The sequence below is a fragment of the Falco cherrug genome, chromosome 11, assembly GCF_023634085.1.
Source record: "Falco cherrug isolate bFalChe1 chromosome 11, bFalChe1.pri, whole genome shotgun sequence".
Taxonomy (NCBI): domain Eukaryota; kingdom Metazoa; phylum Chordata; class Aves; order Falconiformes; family Falconidae; genus Falco; species Falco cherrug.
In genome coordinates this window covers 33,783,680-33,809,982 of record NC_073707.1, presented here as the reverse complement: position 1 = coordinate 33,809,982, position 26,303 = coordinate 33,783,680, and the positions used below count along the sequence as shown (strand labels likewise).

At 41.6% G+C, this 26,303-nt stretch overlaps 1 protein-coding gene across 8 annotated transcripts in view; it reads left to right on the top strand.

Annotated features, from left to right (window-relative positions):
• TSC22D2 (TSC22 domain family member 2) overlaps positions 1-22,736 on the top strand; it is a 31,185-nt gene extending 8,449 nt beyond the window's left edge. The window contains exons 2-5 of one of the 8 annotated variants that reach the window (XR_008734428.1): positions 6,926-6,999; positions 10,854-10,962; positions 20,307-20,358; positions 21,141-21,227. Coding sequence is in view for 5 of the 8 variants with exons in the window: in XM_005434294.4 (XP_005434351.2) it covers positions 10,854-10,925; positions 20,307-20,358; positions 21,141-21,401 (385 nt within the window). In the remaining 3 variants the exon portion in view is untranslated. Of the gene's footprint in view, positions 1-850; positions 979-4,057; positions 4,412-6,925; positions 7,045-10,853; positions 10,963-20,306; positions 20,359-21,140 lie in introns of those variants that run through there. The other 7 variants (XM_014287542.3, XM_005434294.4, XM_014287544.3 and 4 more) reach the window with 7 other exon arrangements.
• Positions 22,737-26,303: the final 3,567 nt, after the last annotated feature.

The window sequence follows — 26,303 nt, the reverse complement described above, 5'->3', positions numbered from 1 at the left end:
TTTTTACTCATGTAGGGTAGGTAGGTGAGTTATTCAGCCACATGACAGACAGCTGGATCCTTGTCTTAATTTTATTTTACATGACAAAAAAATTACTCCACGAGGGTTTTTGTATATATCTATTCTTCCTTTGAAGCTGGGAGTAATGCATTTGTATCATGACAGCTTGCTTGAATGCTTTTAACAGTGCAGTGAGAAGGTAGAAATATTAATTAGTACCATAGAGCGGTGTCAGCTGTCTATCACAGTGACAACTGGCATGTTTGTCTAGTACTTACTAAATGTTAAAAACTGAAATAGGGGGGTCTCTGTCAATAACAGAAACCAGTCACATTGCTGACTGCTGAGATTGGAAGGGAGCTCTGGAGGTCATCATCTCCAGCCCCCTGCTCACCCAGGACCACGTCCAGATGGCTTCTGAATGCCTCCAAGGAGGGAGACTCCATCCCCTCCCCGGGCAGCCCGTGCCGGGGCTCGGGCACCCGCACAGTGATGACGACAAAGTGTTCCCTGATGTTCGCAGGGAACCTCGTGTGTGTCAGTTTGTGCCCGTCGCCTCTGGTCCTGGCACTGGGCGCTGCTGGGAAGAGCCTGGCCCCGTCTTCTGTGCACCCTCCCTGCAGGAGGATGTAATAAACCATCCCATTCGTGGTCTAGGTTCTAATAACTTTTTTAAAAGCTGTTTAATTTAAAATGTTTGCTAATAGATGTTTTCTTGACCAATGTCACGTAAGTAAGGACAGATAGAATTTGGCTGAGTCTGCTTGAATCTGTTTTCTCAGTTTGCTTTTTTCCTACAGATGTTGAAATATTTTGTTGTCAGAAAACCAGGAACCACTTGTACTTACAGGTAACTGGAATATCTAAAACTGCTGTGCTGCAACTTAGTGGAAAAGAAAAAAATCTCATTTTGGGGCCATTTTCTTTGAAGATGAATATTCAAGTCAGCTGTTCCACTGTGCAAGGCCACCTTCACCAGTAATGACAAGCAGCTTTCCCTTTCATCAATAGGTTTGAGGATATAGAGCTTTGTGGGCAAAGCACGCAGTAGGAACCTAATCCTCTACAGTAACATGTTCATATGTATTAATAAATGCCTTTTTCTTTTACCAGCCAAGTTGTGTAAAAGTCAGTAATTTTAGGAGTTTTGACATCTCCGGATTTTTCGATGTATAATGCAATATTAGCAAATGTGAATCCCTTGAATTCAGAAATACGGAATTTGTTGGGTTTTACTACTTCCTTTTACCCAGTGTATTAGGGTCTGCTTTTTGAATGAATGCATTCCAAGTTTGCTCTCTTGAATGGAATAATTTGCGTAAGAATAATATGGCACAGTGATTGTAATTGGCAAATTACAATAGATGCTGAAGGCTCTGTCCCTTGTGAGGTAAAGTTCAAGATGTTTGTTGAAACCATGTAACTTATTTTCAGTAAATTTTTTTTTTTTTTAAACTTGTCTCAATTAATCCAAACATGGATAATATTGATGGGCCTTTCTGTGTGTTTTGGGTCTGGCTGAGCCCCGTAGCAGCCCCCATAGCGCCGTGCTTGCACTGGTAGCTAGAAGGGTACTGGTAACACACCAGTGTTCTGACTGCTGCTGAGCAGGGCTCGCACAGCACCCAGGCTGTCTCTCCAGCCTTCTCCCACCTCTCACCAGTAGGCTGGGGGTGGGCAAGGTCTTGGGAGGGGGCACAGCTAGGACAGCTGACCCAAAGTGACCAGTGGAATATTCCATACCATATGACATCTGCTCAGATATAAAAGCTAAGAGAAAGGGGGGTGGGGGCATTTGTTATTTGCAACGTTTGTCAACGTTTGTCTTCTGGAGCAACCGCTACATGTACAGAAGCCCTGCTTCCTGGGATAGTGGCTGAACATTGCCTGCAGATGGGAAGCAGAGGATAACATCTTTTGTTTTCCTTCACTTCTGCTCATGTGTGACTTCTGCTATTGCTTCATTAAACTGCCTTTATCTTCATTCCCCCCCGCTTCTGCTGAGGAGGGGACTGATAGAGCGGGTCAGTGGGCAGCTGGCTTACAGCGAGGGCCAACCCACCACGCTGTGGCTTTTCTTGAAAGCTTCTTAATACTGGCAAGAATCCCTGACTGGGTCCAGCAAAGACTTTCTGTTTAAGTGTATCAACTTCTAATCTACAGTTGTTTCTCTTTGGAGGTGTGATCTATTGTGGTTTTTTTCTTGAAGCTAAGCTGTACATCAAGTGAACTACATTGTCTTGTACTCTACCTGCAGGAACTGGAGGCTAACTTTATCCAGTGAAAGACAAGTCATTAGTACGAGAAATCTTACAGTTGTTACGTGTTTTGATTTGAGAACAGAATCACTCAGATTAGTCCGTACGCAGTCTGTAGGATTATGTAATTAAAATTCAGCCTGACTGACAACCATGACAGCCTTCACAAAACAGCCTTGCTTTATTAGCACACAGTGTTTTAATAAGCATATCTGTGGTGCTGCTGTCTGCAGGGAGGGAGAGCACAAAGAGCGTTGGTTACCTGGCTGGAACAGAAGCACTAGTCAGGAGTGAACCAATTGTGCACTGTGTCTGGCTTTGGAAAGTGGGAACACAGGATGTAGAGGATGGAAAAGATAATAAAGTCCTGAATGACATGAAAGCTGTTGTGATTACAGGATTGTCTACAATACAGCACTCCTGAGGTTTGGGGACCACTTTCTGGGACCCAAGAAAATTGAACCTTAGAGTTTTGAGTTGCAGCTGTTGAAATCAGATGGAAGAGGTTTAGAAGTTGAGTGTTTGTGCTGTTCTTTCGATGATTAGTATCAAATAGTCATATCAGAATTTACTATTTGAACTCTTCAGCAAAGCTCCTTCAGAAATAGTGAATGATTATTACCTACACAGGTAATTTTATTTTAATTAATAAAATTATTACTGACTAGTGTTGTTTAGTTACATCTCAAGGCAAGGTGCTGCTGTTTTATTGATCCAAGGCTCTGTGAACAGGAAACATTATGTCCTTCTGGCCTCATTAATTTTCACCAGTATATGTAAACTGTAATAGAAACTTGGACTCAGGCTTTCAAAAAACATAACAAAATCAAGGGAAACATCTCGTTCTTCATGTTCCTATGCTCTACTGATCTAGTGTCTACCAGAGACCTGAAAGGCAGAAACGACAAAGTGATGTTAATCAGAGAAGGATTCGAACTGTTAATAGCAAAACTTGGTAGACTGAAGTTAGTAACTAGGTGTGGCTCCCCCTGAAACATCTAGGCTGGATATCTTCTGTAAAGCAACTCTTCTTGAAATGCCTGTGTTACAGAATGTTTTTATGCTAGCTGTTCTGTGAAGTGTATAGTAGAAGAAACTATCTTGATTTTACAGCTAGGAGCTTTGTAATTTGCAGAAGACTTGTTGCTAAATTATTGTAACCTGTTGAAGCGAGTTTGAATTTAATACTGTGTCAAAATCTTTTCTTGTTTTTTTAGACCAGATTTTCATAGTCAGTATTCAAATTCTTTGGTGTAGGAGGAGAAAACTTTCTGCTATTTTATCAGATAATGATAAAGTGTAAAAGTGAGGCTAGGTCAGCTTTTGTCTCACAAATCAGTATCACGTGAGGTCTGTTGGTTCTGTAATGGTATGAAATGGTGTAGTGCATCTGCTCTGATTTGGTAGAGGACTGTTAAAGGCCTTGAGCATGTTTTAAAAGGCAGTGGTGAGTCAAGTATAAAAATGTTTTCTACAACCATTCAGTACTAGGAGGAGAGAAGAAACTGTTGGCATCCCTCCCGTATAGCTGAGGAGAATAGTGGTTGTCCTCAGGCAAGGGCTTGTGGTGATACCAGTGACTGCTCTTTGTTAAGGGTGGGCTGGAACATTTCGGAAGCGTCTGACTGTTGCTCACTAAATACTCGGATTATTTGCTACATCCCTCTGGTCTGACCATTAATGTTGATCTAACCTGCTCAGTCCATGCTTCATTCTCATGACCAATTTTTGTAAAAGTGGTTTTATTCTTTTCCCTAGCATTCATAGGGACTGAAGAACGTTACTGGTCTCTTTTCTAGAGAGCCAAGCCCGCAGGGCAGGGGAAAGCCGATGCCAGCATCTCAACAGAGCAAGCAAGTGATCAATGAAAGGCCGCTGCCAGACTTTCTTAACCTCTGCAGTCGAGACAGTCATCTCTCATTCACTTCTCAGAGACTTCTAGTCAGTGCAGAAGATTATTTTCCAAAATCCTCTTTTGAGGCAAGGCAAAGAAAGTATGGGCTCTGGTCCTTGCTATGGAAAGGAGGATGCAACTCTGGTACCAAAGTCTAGTTCTTTCTTTTCTGATACTTGAAAACCAAACATCAGGAGTTTTAATATGCAGCTAGCGGAAATGGAGCTGCTGATGTCAAGACTTCCCTGTCATGTTCCAGGTGATGTGTGCTGCTTTAGTTCTCTCAGTAGAAGGTGATTTTCATAGTTTCTGAAAGTGTTGGGTGGGAGTGCGTAGTTTGTTTGAAAGCAGCTGAAACTTGAGTGCTGGTGCTACTGGCACTATTGTGTGGTACATCTGGCTGTTGCTGTTAAGCGTGTCCTATTTTGGTCATTCTTAGCACTTAAATTTGTGTATCTTGATTTTCCAGGGGAGATCAGATCTATACAGTGTGTTTTCTCTCCGCTGTATGGTATTTTCATTTAGAAATAGCCTGTGACCCCTTTAAAACCCATTGTGCTAGTTGAGAGCTGCTATGCCAAAAACGGTCATGTGGGCCGCTGAGTTACACTCCTGTCATCTGTAGCTAGAATGCACCTAAAACTGAATGTAACAGTGTCTAATTATTGCTGGGTTTTCAGGATATGTTTTTCAAGTGTAATGTATTTAAGGAACTATGTGAACAGAATATGTAAACACAAAACTTAAGAGCTTTCATCTTGAGGGTTTGTTCCTTAAGTTATGCTTACAGGCATGTTACACAGACTTCCCCACATTCAGTCTTGGTTAATTCTCTCCTGCAAAGCTTTGTACTCCAGTTACTCTGTTTTGTAGGTGAAGTCTTATGAAATAAAGCTGATTCAGAGTTGCTGTTGCATTAAATAGAAGGTGATATAAATTTATAAAAGTAAAATGTCTTTTAAAAGAAGAGGAACAGAGAAGGAATTCTGTTACTAGTGTAAACATAATCTGGAAATGTCATAAGCTTTACTGGGAGTTTCCTGATAAGCTATGATCAAGTCACTGCAAAACCCCTGGTTCAGGACTTCAGTAAACCACGCTAGGTGTTTTAATTTGGATATCAGCTCTAATCAGTCTTTATTGCAGGTCATAGCTAGTAACCTAGTTAAACACAGCCTTTTATTGGTGATTGGTAGGACATATAACAAAAAACTAACTGAGGTTTGAAATGCTTCTGGGTAATAATACCTCCAATTTTCTATAAACTTCAGAAACTAGGGAGGGATTTATTTGTTGTCCTTTAGTGCACATAAGATTGGGCAGTTGATGGCACTGCCTTCCTTTTTTTTTTTTTTAATGCCTCGATTCCTTATTGACCACCACAGTAAAAACACATCCATATACGCTGATAGTCTGATCTTACCTGGGACCGTGCTTACTTATGCAGTCCCTTGACTGTTAAATAATAATTCTGATGCAGATTAAAGGCTAAATACATTTATTTGCTGACTTCATCCTTAGGCTGGTTTTGAGACACTTATTTCTTAAAATCTTTAGGTCACTTTTGACAATGTAGAAATAATGTAGATGTACAAAGTAACATACTAACATCTTTTCTTTGATAAATGTGGCTGAAGAACACAGTTTACAGGCATGTTACCAGGCTCCTGTAGCTTTCTGTGCAAAGGATAGGAGGCTAGAAGCTTGCGGTTGAATTCCCTGTTCTGTTGATCACTGTATGATTAATGACCTTATTTCTAAGACTAGGAACACTAGAATAATGGGTATTTTACTGATTCTTTCTAATCTTAAACTCGGTGCTTCAGTATGAGCTTTGTCTGCAGCTAAGAAGGATTTTGTTTCAGAATGGTCATTTCTCACTTTCCACCAAAAAAAGACATGAACTTTGCAACTGAATGGAAAGGCAGTTTGATTTCAAAGTATAAACCAGCCTCTTTCTTTACTACTTTCTTTTCCATTTGATAGTTGAATTTGGTCCCTATAGGAGTTGATCCTGTTCAAAGGCAGAACTTCTGCCTTAAAGTTCTTGCTAGCAGTGTCCTGAATTATCAAAGAATTGTGAAAGATGGGCCTGTGGGATGCTCTGGAGACTTAAGGGCCTGAAATCTGCTGGAACAGTAACAGCTTGATCTCTTCTAGAATGACAAGTGTGGAAATCCTACCGCTTCTGTAAGAAGTCTTTTCTAGTCCTTGCTGTTTTATGTGTAAAACAATTCTGAGGTGCAGTTTAAACTTTCTTTGCTGCAATTAAACCCTGTAATGTTTGTGCTGTGCTTATATCTAACAGGTATGAGAATGAGTTTTCTTCTCCTCTGCAGATACTTGAAACTGTGTGAAGCCTGTAACTTGTCTCTTTCATCTCTTTCAAATGCTTAATTTTTCTACTTAGGGATTCTGATTATTGGAAAAAAAAATCATCAAGTATGACATATCTTCTAGTGGTCTTACCTGGACTTCAGTATGCTTTTGGAGAGCTGGTATGAAAAACTGGTTGTGAAATCTAAGTAAAGGCTCAGAAAGGCTGAGTAGAACAAGACTTCAGTTAGTATGTGTACTTTCTGTGCAGGAGGAGTATTGCAAGTTTGACACCTTTGCAAGTTTTTTATTTTTTAACTTCTGTTTAAATAAATTCTCTTCTGTGGAATTGCAGTCACCTACTCGTTCCATGTTTTGTACTTGTGCAGCTGATTATTGCTACCAGAGCATAATACTTCATGCTTATCCTTATTGAATTGCATCCTTTTTATTTCAGACTATTGCTCCAATTGGGCAAGATCTTCCTGAATTCTATTCCTGCTGTCCAGAGTGCTTGCAGATCATCTGCAGGTATAAAGATAGTCTGTACTCCACTGCCCAAGTCATGGATTAAAGTATCCTATAACACACTCGGAGGAGACCCCTGGAGAGCTCTGTTTGATGCATCCTTCCACTGAACCATTGGAGAGCCGCGTGTGCAGAGTAGTTATCAATGGTGGACCCGCTTTGTATAAACCGTGTTCTTACTGATGAAAATGTCATGCAAGATGGCATTAAAAGTTCTACTATTATAACGTGATCCCATCTTCTGTGTGTTTTCTATGAGGCCTGTTAGGCCATCCATGTTGGCTTGCTGCTGTCTAGGTAATATAAATAGGTGGTTCTGCTCTGCTTTGGTTTTCCTCTGAGGTATTGAGCACAGGTTGTCTGACCTGTTATTTTCATGTTCTTCAAAGACAGGTGCTTAGGCCTTTTTAATCTTCTGGATCATTCCTGTTCTCAAAGTTAATGAAAATAATAGTTGGTGATACTGAGAGAGAGAACTGAAGTGGTCTAGGATGATTTTTTTTGTTGTTGTTTTGCCACCTGGGGGGAGGGGGGGGAGAGTGTGGGGGAGGGTGGTATTCTTTATGTGTTCTTCCATTTGTTGGCCTTAATTGCTGATGTTGGTCAGTAGTTTGAAGATTGAAACATTGTTCATGACATCACTGAAGCTGATGTTACTATTCCTCCTTCAAAGGTAGTAGCTAGAAAAAAAGACATCTGTTCAGCAGCCTCTGTGTGCCAAACTGATACTCAGTACTTCCAAAGCCAGTATCATTATTTAAACTAAAAGGCGTTTATCTGTATACTTGAAAATTTGCCAGTATTCATGGGCATGGTTTCTAGCAAAGCAGAGCTCTAGAATAAAATTTGTATCTGGCGTGTACTTGCTCTGATTAATGGCAGTGGGAGAATACTCTTTCAAATATGAGGTAAGACTTTGGATATGGTTTAGACTTCCCTTTTAAAGGGACAACTTGAAGTTTCAAGTATTCAGAGAACTGAATAAATTCTTATCCTTTAAATTTAGATCAAATTTTTGTTGCATAAAAACCGGTTATGGCTTCTAACAACAGAGTGTGTTTGTGAATATCGACATTTGTGAGCTTTTAAAGGAAATAAGTATGGTATGTGTTGTAGGACTTTATAGAAATATGGAGACATTTTTTACCAATCGAGATACAGTTTGAATGTTTAAACGTGCTAAGCTAGTTGTCTGTTGTAGTCTCTGGGACTGGAATTGAGCCTCTCTATCCTTGGGAATACCTGTTCTCCTCTCAACAGAGATCGAGGAAGAGAGGTGCCTGGTGTACCTCCCATGGAAGAGGAGGTGGGCGCTTATTCTCTGGTTCAGTGACAGGGACGTCGCCTTTCTGGACAGCTCTTGGCCCACTGTGTCAACAATGGGAGTCTTAGTGTCTCAGACCCAGCCAGCTGCTGGAGAGGAGACCTGAGGAGTCTGCTTTTCTGGTCCAGGCTGTCTCTGCATCCAGTTATGGCAGTGTCAATAGGACTTCTGGTGTTTCAGCTGTGGCATGGCAGCAGCAGGCTAGGTTATGCTACTTCTGTAAGTGGTTTTCTTAATTGCTTCTGCAAACTGAAAGGAGTTTTTAGTAATTCTCTGACCTGTTACTATTTGATGTGGTTAAAAATAGATGCTTCAACAGTCTGAAACTCAATTGCATTAGTTCAGACCTGCACATTAGGCAATATTCACGCTACCTCTGTGGATTTGCTTTTCCTGTTTAGGGAGCACCCCCCCCACACACACACACACACCCCCACCCAGTTAACATCTTGCTACAGAATAGAAAATAGTCTCTCAATTGTCTGAAGTAATGCAAAAGCAATTTCAACAGCAGGGGGTCAACTGAGAATTTAATGAGGACAGCTTTCTCATACCTTTCCAGATACTTGCTTAAGAATAGTACAAGAATATATAGCATATAGGGTATCAGTATAAAAATAGACCGTATGAAATACATGCCGTGTGGTTATAAACCACAACTTCTTACAGCTAACAATAACAACAGCGTTTTATATGCTGCAAGTAAATTTATCTTGGAAGTTAAATGACTTTCTATTTCCAGTCACTTTCTGAGGAAGAGACTTTTTACATACTCCTCACAGGCAACTGAATTAGAAAGAAGAGCTTGGGCCTTCTCCTTCCCTTCAACAAAGGAATGCTCTCTTGGCCTGCAGATGCCGGTTGCTTTCCATATGTTAAGTCCCTGTGTTACTTAAATGTGCTTTAGCTATTGTGTTGCTCTTCCTATAATTAGTCGTATTTAATTGTCACTCAACAGTGCAACACTTATAAAAACGTAAGTAATGCCAATATAAGAGCACGATGCTTACCAGCTTGATCAAGCAGCTTCTGTAGCAGGCCTTAAGCTAAATTCCAGACTTGAATTAGGTGGGGGGGGGGGGGGGGGGGTTTGAAGGATGGAGTGGTGAAGGTGGGAGGAGGAGTGACAAGTACTTTAAATAAGCAATTCCTGATCATTGCTGATGTACAAGTGTTGTTATCCTTGTGAGGTTTTTGTTGTATACCTGCCATGGGAATCATATTACTTCAGAGAGTGTTTTGTTATAGTGCTGCTTCTGTCATTGTTTTGGGTTTTTTAGTTCTGTGAGATCAACTCAACTATACAGTAATTGTACTTAAATGGAAATTATTGAATAATTGAAGACAGTTTGTTTTAAGAAGTATTCTTGCCATAAACCTAGAAAAGTAATAGATGCTTGTGCTTCTAATGTTGGTATAAACTTCTCATTTTAAAACTGGCTTTAAAAGGAATTTGAACTAATACTAACTTTTCTGAAGATTTTTCAGTTAAGCTGTTGCATTCTTCTCTAGGGCTGGCACAGCTATACCAGCATAAGGATGAAGTGCAATATTGATAAAAGCAGTTTCTAAGCTTAAGTAGAATGCTCTGGTACAGCTACTAGCAGCAGAGAATTTTGTCTTTGTGCTTCACTCAGTATCTTGTAAACAGTAAGTGTTCAAATGACACTTTGGAGAATTAAGATATTTAAATTGCACTCTTGGTATAGTTGCTGTCTATGGGGCAAATGTGTGCTGAACAGGGAGGGTCAGGCTGTCTCAGGGGTTTGGCACTGGTGACAGGGTTTGTGCCGTAGTGTCCAGTTTTCAGCAAGGTTACTGGAGCTTGTGCTGAAGGCTTGTGAGACCCATGGTGGTAGCTGAAGCACTCTGGTTTGCTGCTTGGCAAGGCCCCTCCAAACAACAGTTGCCCTGTTGCAGGGGAGCCGTGAGGATGACTGACAACCGCTTACAAAGTCAGCAATGTTTTAGATTCCACTTTTCAATTTTACCTTGATCTGGTTTTCAGTTATAACTTAATGTGTCGTAGCTTGAATGTGGTGTGTTTAGCTCTGACTTCTAGGTTCCCTTGGAGAACTCATGTGTTTTGAATATAGAGTGCTAAGTAAACTAGAAATATTAGGTACTGTTTGCAGAGACATTTGTGAAATATGAAAACGGTATCATTTGAATTTAGGCATGTATAGCATTAGAGCGGTATACAGCTTACCTATACAAGACTGTTGGCATGACATAATATGTTTCATTAATGGCTTTACAGTTTACAGTCATCTTTTTATGGTAGCAACTTGAAATAGCATGAAAATCAGTAGGGCTAGAGATATTTTTTTTAATCAGTATGTCCTTAATGGAAACTCATAGAAACAACAATTATACTATTCTTTAGGCATTCTGTGACTTCTGTAAACTTTTGGACATAAATTTAACCTGTCTGGATGTCTAATTTACTTTGTAATTCGGGTTAAATAAGACAGTTAGTATTTGTATTACATACCCATTTTCAATATGTCTGTCTGATTCTTGGATCTCATAGGAATCCGTCAGCTGCATTCTACCAAGCGTTCCATTTCAACAAGTTACGTGAGTCAAAGACCTTCTGGGATAGGTATGAATGCTTAAGTATGGAATGCATACATGTTGAGGTATGCATGAACAGCTTTGCTCTATGCAAGTTTCTTGTCGTTTTTGTTTGCACAGAACTGCTGCTTATGTTTTGAACTTCATATTGGGCTTTTGCAGCCTGAAGGTGTAAAAACAGTCACAGATGTGAAGTATTTGTACTGAAAATTAAAGCTGAATAGATCTAAAATATGTGACATGACAGTTTTTTCCTCCTTCCATTATGCATGTATCTCATACATAATGTGTAAGCTGAAAGAGTTTAATGCTAGTCAGCTACTAGCTGACCTTCACTAAAATATTTACAGCTTCCTTTTCAAAAAAAAAAAAAAAAGGAAACTGGCATTGTGGCTATTGAGTCCTAGATCTAAAAACAAGTTCTGAAAATGTTACATTTAAAAACAATTTTGGCAGTTAAAATCTTTGGTCTCAAAACCAGGAAAGGAAGCTTTCTGGCTTGCTTTCATTCTGCTTAAGTAAAGGTAGATGGGGAATAAACAACTGTGACAAGATACAAGGGCAAAGTAAGTCTACTAAGTTAGCATTGAACTCATGGAGAGAAACTGCTATGAAGTGCACAAAGTCATATCTGTTACAGATATGATTTGTCAGAGATGTTACTAATTCATCAGTAGCTGCAAAGTGTTTCTCTCCTGTGCTTTAATTATTTTGAAGGGGCTTTTTTGTCATCAAGTTGAAATCCTAGTGATTATGTGACTTCCTGCCTTGTGATGCTCTGGCTTGTCACAATACTTCTGCTTAACAAGCTCTGTAGAATACAAATTTTGTTTAGCTGTTGAAGTATTAATAATTATTTCATCGTTGTACTGGCTGTATTTGATTTGAGAGGCTTTTCAACTTGCAAAGCTTAACTGAGTCCTTTAAAGTTTGCTTGGCAAGTTTGTATGGTGTACAACACTGATGGCTAAAAGTAATGCTAATGCATACTGCTGTTTTTTTTATTGCTGAAGTGCTAGCATTAGGCTAAGTTTCAAAAGCATGTCTTCTTTCTCAGCAGAAACTTGAACAAATTTGCATTTTTGCTTTAAGCTCTGGATGATGCTACTTTCCTGTATTTATGGGACAGAGTTGGTATTTAGGTTCCAAGGACTTCATTATTTAACTGAAACAAGCTTCAGGGCTTTGAATACAGATCTGGCACATAGACCAAAAGTTCACTGTAAGGCCTAGCCTTCATCTGTTTCTCTATTTTCATGTCTCAAGTAGAAATAATTCTTAAGATGAGGAAGCTGATTTAAAAAACCCCTCTAAAATAAAATATATAATGATTAAGATTGAGGCTTCACAAGTCTGAGGTTTACGTACAACATCTGAGGCAAGTACTGGAAGCGTGGGTTACAGAAAAATGTTAAATTCAGGTAGAAGAATGCAGACTGCTTCCTTTAAAATAGTCTTGCATCTTTGCTGTTGAACATTTTGTGGTAAAAACATAGAATTGAATTCATCAGGATTGATGCAAGTATTAACTTCCAATCCATTCAAATTTCAAAGTCTTTGACTGGGTTTAGCAGGTTTTGCTTTTATACCCCAGTTATTAGATTTTCTTAAGATCACGTGAGGTGATTTTGCCTTACTGGGGTGACTGAAACTGAAAAGCTTTCAACAATAAACTTCCAGTGAAGGGAGCTTCAAGGCCTCAGCCAGCAAAACTAGTTCTGGGGAGCACTTTGCAGGGTCTGGGCATGGTGGAGCTCTGTTGTGTGGCTCTGCCAGCAGCAGGACAGGAATCAACAGCGCCCTGCCAGCTCCGCTTCCCGTAGGTGGGATGGCCTCTGATGCAGGTTGTCAGACTTAAATAGTTTGATAACAATAAAGTGGTTTGGGGCTTTTTTTTGTGATCTCTGGTTTGTGAAAGAGAAATGTCTGCTATGGGAATGATAAGCTCATGTGATTTCCTCAGAATCCCTTTGTTTCCCCATCACAAGATGTGGGGGTTAACCCACCGCAAAACACGGAGGTCTTAAGCCTGCTGATGGTAGACTTTTCGTTACATTTTGCAGCTCCTTCGGAAGTAGTTTGTTGACCTCAGGGGCTTGGGTAGGAGACTTTAGTGTAAACATAATAGAAAATTTTCCTGTATAATTTCAGTACTTTTTTCCTAACAAATACAGATGATTCTCCTATGAGCAGCCATCTCTTGGGACCATTTAAAGTCAACAAAGCTGACCACATGCTATTGCAATAGACAGTAAAAGATTGCTGAATTGCTCCAGTAAAATAGAGGCTTGTTTGTTTTTTCAGTAGCACACTGTGGCAGGGAAGAGTGCTGGTAACATTCAAACCACTAAATGTTAGTGGAATACTAGTTATTACTGACACGTTAGCAGGAAGCTTGCAAATGTTTTTCTGCGTAGTGTTCATATAGCTGTTGCTAAGGGCACAAGTCTCAGGGGTCTGTCTTTGCAACTGGCATAGTTACTGAGAAGATTAAGAAGGGGAATAATGGCTTCTTGGCATATTTGTGGCTGCTCTTCTGTGCCTGGATTGCCTTTGTATGGTAGCAGTGCCATAGGAGCTTTGGATGGGTTTCCCTAAAACACAGCAGTTGTTGGAAAACTTGAATTTAAAGCAGTAGGATTTTAGGTTTCAAATGAATTTTTGTGTGAAGCATTAAACCTTCACAATATAAATTAACTCATAAAAGATGGATTTTCTCCCCATATTACCATCCAGATAAATGTGTTTTAAGTGTTGTTGGTAAACATCTTTCTTATGTAAATGTGATAAATGAGGCAGCACCTCTTCATGTGATTGATTTTGCCAAACTTCCCTTTCCCTATTCCAGGCCTTTCTGTTAAATGAGATGCTCTTCCTGGAGACACGGGAAAGTCAAGTGTTACACACTTCCCACTTTTTTATTGTAGCCATATCTGGAGGTTCTTTTTAGGGGTGAAACTTTTAAAAATTTTCAAACTCCATGTGGAATTTAAAGAGGGTCTTAGGACGAGGCTGATGTTTTATGTAACACACTGATTCAGTCAGTGTTGTGGTTAATGTGTTTCTTCTTGATGCTTGCTTCTCATGGAAGTAGTGTGCAATGTGACTGTCTTCATGTGTAGGGAAGAGTGTGTGGTTCATTAGTATAACTCAAACCTGTGAAGGAGCTACGTTTTTCTTTAATGTCAAAAAAAGCGCAAAACACTAAACCAAAACCAACCAATCAACAAATCTAAATCAATTCAACTCAGACATTATCTTGGTTTTCCCCAGATGCATTCTGTCTTTATCGAGCTCACGCGTTGCTTCTGAGATCAATTATGTGGTTGTGTTGAGTAACTAATCTTCAGAGTTTCATGTAAAACTGAAGAAAACTCAGCTGTCCGGTGGAAGCAAGTACTTCTGTTTGACAGAGTAGCTGACTAATGTGGAGCTTAAGTAGACTTGCAGGGAAAGCCAGGCACCTGCCAGTAATCCTGAGGCTGTGAATTCACTGCCTTGGACTTTCTTACATTCTCATGTGGATTTGACAAAGAAAAATGAAAATCTGAAATACTTGGATAGATAATATTTCAAGGCTAGATAATTGATTGTATTGGGAAGCTATCAGTATAAAATCTCATAGTTGGATGGAGGCTAATTAAACATGCCTTAATTGTTTCAAGAATAGACAGGGTTTCTCTGGACAGACTTAAGTAGCTCAACTCATGGTAAGACATGAAGAGTAGCTGGTTAAGTGACTGCAGTAGCTCATAAATGAGAAAACCAATGAGGGGAATGAATAAATGAGCAGAGTTACTGTTCTAGTTTGTAGTTCAGTTGCGAGCAAAACAAATGTGGGAACACTTGAAAGTACCTTATTGTTCCTTCCAGAAAGGTTGCTTGATAATTTGAGTTAAAGCCATAACAATGAAAGAATTAGAAGAGCTAGGGGAGATCACTCAATTCAGGGATGTCTGCTGGAGACTGTAGTGCAGGGGTCCTCAAACTTTTTAACCAGGGGGCCGGCGCGCAGATGAAGTAGCAGGCAGTCATCTGCGGCTGCTTGGTTTCCCCCCCTCACCCCCGGCGGGGGGGGGGGGAGTCTGTAAACACCGGGGGTGGGATTGAGGACCCTGGGGGGCCGTATCCAGCCCGCGGGCCGTAGTTTGAGGACCCCTGCTGTAGCGTATAACATCTTTTCCACTTTAACCTAAAGCAAAGTAGATCTAGTGCTTTAAAGGAAGAGTTGTCTTATGGAGGCTATTAGATAAGGCATGCTAGCATTGGTGTACCCTTTGTAGTCTGCTCTGCAGGCAGTCTTTTCCACTCTTGCAGGATTAGCAATGTTGTGTGATGGGTTTTATTTATCTAAAAGCATGAGGTGAATAGTACAGTAACTCCTGATGCTAAAATTTGAAAGAAATGTCAAGGAAAAGCAAGAAAACTCATGCATTCTGGCAGTCTTGGGGAGGTGACTTACTGGTAAGAAGTTCCTTGGAAAAGTAGTATGCAGTTAATCAGTAATACAGCTGAATACAAAATATGTTTTTTGTTACAGACTAAAAAAGCTTCATCCAATTTATCATCCAATGAGTAGGAAGTGCAGTCTCATTTAAATGTGAAATGCTATTACCTAGTCTAGTACTTGACAGTGCCAAAGTAGGGCTCCCTATAACTCTACACCAATATTGGATGCGTTAGGAATGAAAGTATACACATTACTGAGGACTGTGGAATCTCTAAAAATGAACTACTGCATTCTTTTTTTTTTAAGCATGCAGTGAATTAAGCTGCAAATATCTTCGTTTTGAAGTTTGATTCCTAGTCTTTCTACCTAGATTTCACAGTGAATTTTGAAATAGAGAGTGTATCTTTTTAGAAGGATGATAGTTATATCTAAAGACATCAATGGTGAAAACACCAAGGTGAGTACAGTGGCACTTGTTGAATTCACCATTGAAATAGATCTTGGTGCCTGCAAGTGTGAGGTGATGATGAAGGTTAAGTTTTCCTCCAGCCAGTAATAAGTTAACATTAAGACATTAACCTTTTTTGCTGTCTTCTGATCCATCCATCCTCAGTTAAGTCCCTTACTTTTATTTACTTCCCCGTTCTAGGAACAGTGTTGTCCAGGTTTTGGAATAGTCTCTAGTAAGTAAACCTTCTTGAACTGCAAAGTTACGCTTTACAAAGAAGACTTGTTTGATCATTATATCTATATTTTCAGTGAAATTGTACACTGGTATGTGTTATCCTAACAGGGCTACCAAGCACTATTTAAAAACCAAACAAACAAAACCCACACTGTTATAGCTTGATGATGGTACTGAAACATCTTTCTGGTAATACCTTGCCATACACTTGGGATACCATGTCTCCATAGCAAAAGCCTTCACAACAACCAAGTTAGAAGTATACCAAGGCTTTTAAGAATGCGCATTATGGAAAGTGTGATTGCTGTATATTGTGTAATATGTATTAGAAATCAGGCTTGCACTTAGACTTAGCAGTTTTCTTCCCATTTTCTCAATCTGTATGTACATGATTGTCCAAGACACTTCTCTTACTTTCATTGCAAGACATTTGAAACAAAAAATGTACAGTGCTACAAGTGAAGAGTTGTAGGCATATGGGAGAAATACGCCTAAATTACAACATACAGAATTCCAAGTTGCAAGCTGTAAGTCTGTGATAAAGCACTTTGTTGCAAATGCTGCATATCTGATTATGAGCTGTAGCTAAGCAGTGCTATTAGCAGTCAAAATCTAGTTTTCCTCTTGGGTCTTTCTGAGTAAAATGTGAAAAAATTACATTTAAGCCACTAGGATTTCTTTAAACTATCAAAATGAGGATTTCTCAGACTGAATACAGTTTTGCCTGTCTGGTGTGTAAGGTGGAAAAATGTTGGGTTTACCATCCATCTCTGGAAACACAAACTGTACTTGGCAATCTTTGTCATTTTTGTTGATTATAAATCTCGCCTTGTACTTGATGGTCGTTAGAATGATCTTAGTGTAGCAATATAACCTCTTTTTGGTCAGAGCTTTCATTTATGTAACCTTAACTTGGAGGTCCCCGTCAAACTGAGTTGTTCTCTTAAATTACAGTGTGTATATGTGGTAGCTAGTTGTCTGCAAAAGCTCAGCTTGGGAGTGGGAAATTTGCAGTTACAAAAAAGAATATATATATACCTTATTCATCCCTTTCAGCCACCCAACGTTACTTGATGTGGATTTTTGTTTTATGTATTGCAGTTTTGATGATAATTGTCAGACTTCTGTAGTTCCTGGAGCAATCACTTTGGTCTAAAAGCACGGCATAGTGATCAGTCTTTTCCTACAAGAGCTAAATAGTGTCCACTTCTAACTCAAGAATTTGCAAGTTGAGGCATTGGATATACAGTGGGATGGTGCACTCACAGAACGTATCAAACTCTTTCCAGTTACAACATCCAAAAAGAAATATTTTTTCCTGGCCTTTTCATAAGGACTGGATTGTATCTGTAAGTTTCATTCTACAGCCATGGGATAAAGTATTTTTATGCATACTAGGATTTGATATCAACAGCAAAGCATTTGAGAAAAACACAGAATCTTAAGATTTGGCAGTGTATTTGGACTGCACCATAAGAATAGCTGGCACTGGAGTACTCTGCTTTTGAATGCCTCACAGGAGCTATTTGTTGTGGGGAGCACTATAAAATGAACAAAGGACAGAATCTCATATACTTTTAGAAAGTGAAATGAAATACAGTCAGGTGCAATTTTTTCCTGATAAAAATCTGAAAGGCCACTCTGTCAGTGTGGAACTTCTCCTGGGGCGGGCATGCAGTGGTCCATGTGGTCCTGTGCTCTGCGCCTGGAGACTAAGGGACACTGGAATTTGTGCAGGCAGTGGGACTGGAATTCTGACTTGGTACTTCAATAACAGCACAAGCTGCTCCAAGAGATCAGGGCTACAAGAATATTCAAATGAGTAAAAGTAGTGTATAAACTGCCTACAGTTTTCGTCACTGTCTGTTAGTATCGCTTCAAGTGTAACGTATGGGTGGGAGAGAGGTAGTTTCCTGGGCTTTATTCAAATCACACTTAAGGGCAGGGACGGTTCTTATACCCGCATCGTGAGCACTCATGTAGTAGAAGGTAGGCAAGAATTGGGAGCGCAAGGTACGGCATGGGGAAGGTGCTTCAGCAGCGTGCATGTGGGTACAAGTGTTTCAGGTGATGAAGGGGAAGACTGCCTGTCTTCCACCTGAGAGGCTTTTTCATGGAACTGATTGAACGCATTACCTTTGAGTGGTGTAAGGGATTTTATTTTAAAACTAACCGAACTGCAAAGTAGTTGAAACAGGAATAGATCAACAAAGTCCCAATCTCAAATTTAACTAGAAAAGTATTGACACAAAAGGTGTATAGTTATGCTGTAAAGATGCAGAAACAGGTCCCCCTACAAAGCGTGCTGTTTGCTTTAGTTTTGCTCCTCCTGTCTATCTCTTCAGAGCTACCTCACCTAATTCTGGAGTGGTGTTCGTGGAAGGCTGTCAGGGACATGGAGCAGTCTTGGGGGTTTCAATGACTCTTAAACACACATTTTTGACAGATATATCTGAAACATGTTAATTCAGGATGGAAAGGAATACTTAAACTTGTAGTGAGTTACGTGTACTTTTTATTCTGAGGAGTTTTACCACAAATACGGCTTGAAAGAGGCTTTAGAGAACAGTAAGATGCTAGGACAGTTTTCTTGTGAAATGGGTGTTGAGCACTTTCTTGTTTTCGATTACAAGCTTTGTTCAGTGTAGGAGAGGCTGTTACTCTCTGTCTGAGAAGCTGATTCCCTCTACTTGTGTTTGTTGCTAAGTACTGACAATTCTTGTGAGACTTATTAAAATGGATTTCTCCAGTGTCATATTCTTTCAATAGTTGAGCTTTGTTTCATGTATGTAACTAATACTGCTGAGCATATTGCCAATACTCATTTTAAAAAGTCTTAAGTAGTTTTTTCTTAACACTTGGTTTCAGCGAGTTATGTATTTTCACAGAGGTGAGTTTCCAAGCATGACTGCAAGCCTTCTGTTTTTCCTGTACGCTTTTTTTAAAAATGTAGCTGCACACTGCTGATAGCAACTTCCATCGCAGGGGGAGCGTTATCAGTAGTTATCACTGGCAGGCCTGGTAAATAGTCTAAGAACTGCCATCTTATGTCTGACATGGAACTGTGGAGTGCAGTCAGACCACTGGGACCCAGCATGGGCCAGCAGACATGGAGAGTGTGGGACCGAGAGCACGTGTGTGTAGGGGGAGGGTTCTGTGGCTACCGTGCAGGCTGCCCTGCCTGACCTTCTGGGGAGAGAGAGCTATAGCTCCTCGCCAGACTGAGAGATCAGAGACTGCAAGAGAGCAGGGACACCCCCAGCCCCCCTAGATTTCGATTCCAGAGAGTTACAAGTGAGCAACTGGTTTGTGTTCTTGCTTTGTAACTTGAAATCAGACCAAAAATGTTAAGGCCTGGATTGCCATAACCTGGGATGTGAAGATGTAGTTCAAATCTTGTTTCACACTGCAAATACACATTCTTGTAGTGATGACTGACATGTTTTGTTCATAGAATTGTTAACCCAGCACTGCCAAGCCCACCGCTAACCTGTGTCCCTAAGGGCCACGTCTACGCGTCTGTTAAGTCCCTCCTGGGAGGGTGACCCCACCAGTCCCTGGGCAGCCTGTCCCAGTGCTTGGCAAGCCTTTCAGGCTGGCACTGGTTTGTGGGATTGTTCTGCACTAGTATGTCTTTGGAACGAGACTGACCGGAACTGTAACCAGCCAACTGCAGTGCATTTCTTAGATGTTAAACATGGTCCCACAAGAATTAATTGAAACTGTGTGAGCACACTTGTGGAGTTCGGGGCTTTGGTTCTGTCTTACTATTCTGTTGGCTACTGCCGCTTGGTTGCAAAGCTGTAAACACAGTGCTGATCCAGGAACTTTTTAACTGGAAGGTGGTCCTCAAGTGAGGTCACAGAATACACAACAGTTTTCTTAACACTCTGTGAGAGCAACTTAGCAGAAATAAAAATAGAGGTAAGGACCTCCATGAATATCCCGTGAATCCCCATTTTCCCCAGTGAAGAAAGCTAAAAAACGAGGGGAAGAATCAGAGCAGTTAATTATTCTCATGCATTTTTCTGGTTAGGGGTGTCATAAGCATAGTCTGAGGAGTCAGAACCTGAAGGAGTGGTAAGAGCTCTTAACTGTACTGGGCAATATGGCACAGGGAACCTGCCATGATTGTGTACTGAAATCCTGAATCTGACGCTTTAGCCTTCCAGTGAAAGCATGTTCTAAGGAGTCCTGTGGGTGCCAATGGGTGCGTAGTTTCAGTTGAATGATACAGCAGTAATGCTCACAGAGTTTTCTCCTTGTATTTACAGTGGATCTGGTGCAAGCGTTGTTGCCATTGACAACAAAATAGAACAGGCAATGGTAAGTAAAAAATAAGTTGTTATTTCTCATAGGATTAGTGGTTCATCATCAATCCTAAGTTTCCAGCTGTATTGAGTTTCTGTGAGTCTGTAACACCCCTTCATCGGGTCAGACTGAGACCAGCATGTGAAAAAAGGTTTTTCTGCATCAACTATGGGATGACCACAAACCATGAGATTGCCTTTAGTGTTGGCCCAGAAATGTTCTTAGGTTAACTTTCCTACAGTTTTCTGTGAACAAGCTGATTGAAATTAAAGGGGTGCTGAAAATAAATAGTCCATTTAGGTATCTTATTTTAGTGCAGTTCATCACTGGTTTTTCTTAATTGTCACTTATGCTATACCATCCTTGATGTATTGTTCAGCTTTGGTTACATCTGTGTGATTTTTGCTTCTGCTGATTTAAAGGCTTTCTTACTTGGTTCTCATACATCTCAGTGCTTGGGATTGTGTAACACAGCCTCCTACCTCCAGGGCAAAGCTTCAGAGCTGATGGTTTCCTTCTGAGTAGCTGAAGTGTAGTTCTAGTCCTCCTCTTCAGTCTAACTGAGGTGACTAGAGCTGAATGTTGGAAACAAAGCTTTTGATGTAAGGGCCGCTTTACAGTGAATAGAAGGGCTAGGTTATTTGCTCTTGAAGGCTAACTTACTCATGTATTTTTAGTGGAGGAGTGCCTTAGTTTTCCGGGCTTACTGCTTAAAGCAGTAAAATAGTGAATCCTGGGGGTGGAGTGGAATGAAATTGTTCTTTCACTTGGTGTAACTGTTAACTTGTTCTTCACAGGATCTAGTGAAAAGCCATTTAATGTATGCAGTAAGAGAAGAAGTGGAAGTTCTGAAGGAACAAATAAAAGAATTAGTCGAAAGAAACTCTTTACTTGAACGAGAAAATGCACTGTTAAAATCTCTTTCAAACAATGAGCAGTTATCCCAACTTTCAACCCAACAGGCCAATTCTAGTAGCACTTCACAAGCGCAAACAGTGATAGCACAGCCTCCGCAGCCAACGCAACCTCCACAGCAGCCGAATGTCTCCTCAGCATAAAGCTTTCTTGCCTCCTTTGAAAACAGAAACCTGAGAGCAGTCTGTCCTTGTGTGCCACTGATGTTCTTTCCACTTTATATGAAAGCGAGTAGCCATGCTTTTGTTGTGTGTTTGGCCTTTTCAGTATTAGACAATCATTCTTCAAGAGCTGTCCCTCACTGGTATATCATGAAGCGCAGTTGGTGTCCATTATGTCATCGGTGCACAAGGGAGGTCATAGGAGGAGTTTTTAATGCAAAGGATGCATCTGCTTGGTGTGCAGGAGTGAGGTCTTTAAGAGCTTTGGTGGCTCTCCAAAGTTTCCATTTCCCGTGGGGATTACTTTGAGCCTTGCTATCTGGTAAGAAGTAACAATTCATTGTGAGAGCCACTGTTCTTTCAAGATAAGTAACATTTGCCTACGTTAGTTTCATTTATTTGTTTTATTTATTACAGGGCTGCTATTTTCATAACGTACATGAGCAATGTCACAGAACTTTTTAAGTTTTTTTTAAATAAAGGTATGTATCAGTAAAATGATAGATGGTATTGCGTTCAATAGATAAAATGTTTAGGCAATAATTGAACAAAAGAATCCTGGCATATTTCTAACACTAATGGCAATTTACCTTTGGTATTTATTTACGGTAGTAAAGATCCAGCTTGAATGTAAATTTTGTAAAGAGTGTAAGTATGAAGACCATAGTGCATCTGTACAGGTAGTCACCAGTTATTGTGATATAATAAATAATTGATGGGCTATTTTGATGAAGAAAACTTTGCTCATTTCTGTTTGTACTTTCTAATAGAGATAAATTGCCATGATTCCTCTGCTTGACGTTTCGTATAATTATTTTTTTTTGGGTGGGAATAAAAAGCTGTGAAATTGTTCAACCTACTTTGTAACCAAAGAAGCAAAGCTGTGTAATTGAGGGTTTTTTTATTTTATAATGCACATTCTTTATGTATTTTTATTTAGTGTCTTCTCATTCACAACTTTCTTTGCTGTCTAGCATGATCTGCATGACCTATAATCTTTGAACCACTTTCGTACCTCATGTTTTTATCCAGCACTCTTATTGTAATATGTAATAGTCTGTGAACAATGTCAAATAAAAAAGAAAGAACAGCTGGTTTTGGTGGAGCTGAGCTAGTGTGCTATGCACTAGTTGTTAAAAAAAAAATAAATAAATGAAGTGAGCCATTTTTTGTTCATTTAAAATGGTGTTTTGAATTTCGTATGCAGAAAACGTTTTGTTACATTGCAGATTTTAATGTATTTAATAAATGCAACATGCAAATTAAGTGCAGTGTATACTGAGTATTTAAATTAAAAATGTACATTTCATAAATACAGCTTCAAGAGAGACCATCATTTGTGTAAACTAACGTAGTGTGTCAAGTCGATGTATAAACATACATTGTTACAGTGAGGCTAAATTCAGTAGCCCTTTTTTTTTTTTTTCTAAACAAAATGGAGAAAGGCAACTTCAGTGAGCAGTAATAGAATAATGCCAAAATTGTAAGCGCTTCTCTTGCAACAGACTTTTTTTAATTCTAATTTAATTAGAATTTTTTAGAATTTTTAGAATTAAATTTAATTAGAATTTAATTAGAATTATTTAATTTAATAATCTTAATTTAATTTAATTAAGTGTAATTCCGATGCTGTTGGTGACACTATTGGTTTTGGGTTTGCATTGATATAAAATTAACATTTGGCTGTGTGCTGGAGTGCTGGAACAGTTTGGTATGTTAAAACCAAGAATCACCTTTGAGGAACGCTTACAGGAGCAAGCTGTGCAGCGTGCCATCCCGGGCAGGCACAGCTCTGAGTCATTGCTCCAGCGTGCTGCAGTGTAGCTCACACTTGAGCCTGCACCTATTCCATCAGGTTGCCTGCAGATGTTTGCTTCAGTATCTTACCCTTGTGTATATCTAACTCTGGTAAGGTTTGTGTGGTAGGTAAAACAAAAGAAGCAACACTGGAAACTGCGAGTTTTGGTATCTTCAGGTCTCAAGGAAGCATCCTTGTCCCATGTTCCAGAAACTTGGAGCATCACCCATTGCCGGTAAGTGTCAGTTCACAGTACAGTTCAGAAAAGGGTAGGGGTGGGGGGTGGGTGATGATCTTCATTTCAGTTGTACATTGCTGTTCTTGGCCTGCTACAGGCATGCATGTATACTGCTGTAAATCCTCTACTGAAACGAGGGCTTTGCATGCAAATTAGAATTCAAAGTATTTCAGTAGCCAAGTGTCTTTTCTCTCCAGTGTGACCTGTAGCTCACTCCTGCTATACAGCAAGGATGTAGCTAGTAAAGTAAGTAAAAAGGAACAAGTTGGGGGACTTCTGGGAACAGAAGTCATTTGGGTGACTAGTTGATTAAAACTTTATGGAGGGAACACACTACCTCTCAGTTCATTCTTAGGGATTGGAATGGAGACATATGAAACATGACCGAAGTTGTTAATGTCCTGCTGACCATAGAAATAGAGAATCGGGCCGAAGAGGAGACAGTCCTAAGCACGTCTGCATTCCTGTGGAGCTGGTGTCTGTGCATCTCCTGGCCCCCTCTCATCATGCTTGTGAGCTTGTTGTGTGGAGTCATCTTTGGGTGAGCTGTGCAGCGCAAGGACAGTTAGATCCAGTTACACGTAGGTGCTCTGGAGAGGTGTGTTTTTCTCCAAAAGAAAAAGGCTTTTAGTAAACCTGCTGGAAATAGGGGATGAAACAAAAGATTAAACTGATACTATTAGAAATCTTTTGTTTCCTTTGCTCCACTCCTGTCAGGTTTGGTTTTGTTTTTTGGTTTTAGTCTTCTTGTGGTGATAAGTTGTCTTCAGCTCTAAATGCCAACTCCGTTTGCTGTGTGATAACACTGAAATGGCAGAAGAGGGTCTTTGAGTTGCTGCTCTGTCTTCCTGAGTGGCAGTCCGTGGTTGCTGCCTGGGGAGAGAAAGGAGTGGCAGTTCCTCAGCCTGAGATGATCATTTTGATGTTACTAAACGTTGGATTTCGGATGGGGAAGAATGGCTTGTTGACAAATGATTGTGTTGCTGTTGGGCCGTATTAGCTGCTGCGCTGCTTTGTGCACATGGTGTCAGTCCGCTTCCCGCTGCCGCAGAGCCTTTCTTTGTTGTCCTTACGTGTGACAGCACCAGCGATGTCAATCAACCACCCATCACTGCATCGTGTGCACTGCTCTGTGCAACAAAGAGCCCGGCGCTCCCCGTGCTCGGGGGTCTGGCGGGTGCTGTGAATGGGTTTGTGCCCACTGCTCCTGCCGCTTGGTGTCAGCTAATTGCTTTTGGGTGCCTTTGTGCTTTTTCAGGGAAATGACTTTTTAGGGAGCTGTGTGTGGAAGCAGGCTCTTAAAATGTGATGCTGCAGTGCTGTTGCATATTCCTGTGGCATGTGCCTCTGAAATACCTCCATAGCTTTCAGCATAACCAATAGAGCGGTAATTCAGCTGCTGGGCTGACCTGCTGTGCTTTGAAATGAGGTTGACCCTGCGATTTGTGTGCACTTGGCACAGATGGGAGGGAGACTGCAGTCAAGGTGTCTGTGGCAGAAAGCATGCCAGAGCAGAAAGGTCTTAAAGCTTTGTGGTGTCTCTGAATTAGCCCCTGGACCTCGAAGAGGATCTATCAGAATGCAGGGAAAGGCCACAAAACCGACAGAGGATGCAGAGGAAATGCTTGATGCTGAGAGCCCTGGAAAGCAGTGGCTGGCTTGCAGGGGAGTGGGCTGTGGGAGTGTGCTGGCAAGGGCAGCTCAGAAGGTGTCCAGGGAAGGTAGGCGAGGTGAGCACAGGACTGCCATTAACCACATCTCACCTACAGGAAGTGTGTATTTTTTCACATGGCAGAAAGTGAACTTTGGAGCTGGCTGCCACGGGGGACATTGTGGAGGCAGGCAGGGTGTTCTAAATGGCGTTAGGCAAACTCTCGGGCAGCAGGCTGGTGCAAAGGGGGTACCTTCCTGCCAGCCCTGCACACCGCTGCTGGCTGGGAGGAGAGGAGCAGGAGATGGAAGAACTGTAAGGGGTGGCTAAACTGCCTGTCCCTCATAGCATCTCCCGCCTGGGCTCATTCAGTAACAGATCTGCAACGTTTTGCACTCCAAAGTGAGATTTCAACTGAGCAACAGTCTAGCGAATTGGCCCCCTTGAACTTCATTTTGAGCAGGTTTTGTTGAGTTTGCACTGAAGTGCCCCGGAAGGGCTAGTCACCTGGGCCAGTGAGGCATGGGACGTGGCAATCCCGAGTTCCCGTAGCCAGCACAGGCACCTTGGCCTTGATTATTTTTTGTGTGTGTCGCTGCCCCCCTCCCCCCCCCCCCACCCCGAGCACGCCAGGGCACCGGTTTCTGCGCACCGCGTGATGCGCTGCCTGTGCTGAAGGAGCGCTGCTCTCCGCGGACGGCCCGTTCCGGAGGCTCGCGGGGCTCCCCCCGCCGGCGCGACAGCCCCCCCCGCGCCGGCCCGGCCCCGAGCGCCGCCGCCCGGCAGGAGCCACCACGCCCCCTCGCGCGTCCGTCGCCGCTGGCTGGGCCCGCGGCCGGGAGGGTTGGGGCGGGGGGGGCAGCGCCGGCCCCGGGGCTTGCCCGGGCTCCGTGCCGGTGGTGGGGGTGGCGCTCTGGGCTGCGGAGCGCGCCGCCAGGGGCAGCTCGGGGGGTGGGGCGTTTTCCCAGCCCCCCCCCCCCCCCCAGTGACGGAGCTTAACCCAGGGAGCGGTGCTGTGAGCAGCAGGAGGGGAACGTGCAGCCCGGCCGCCCACGGCTGCTGCTGTTGCGGCGTCGGCGCCTGGGCCCCACGTGGGAAAAACGGGCACAGCCCCGGGGGCCGCCCGCGGCCAACGCGCCGCCGGTCCCCGGGGGACTCTCGCCGCCCCCGGCCGTCCTGGGCCACCCCCTCTGCGGG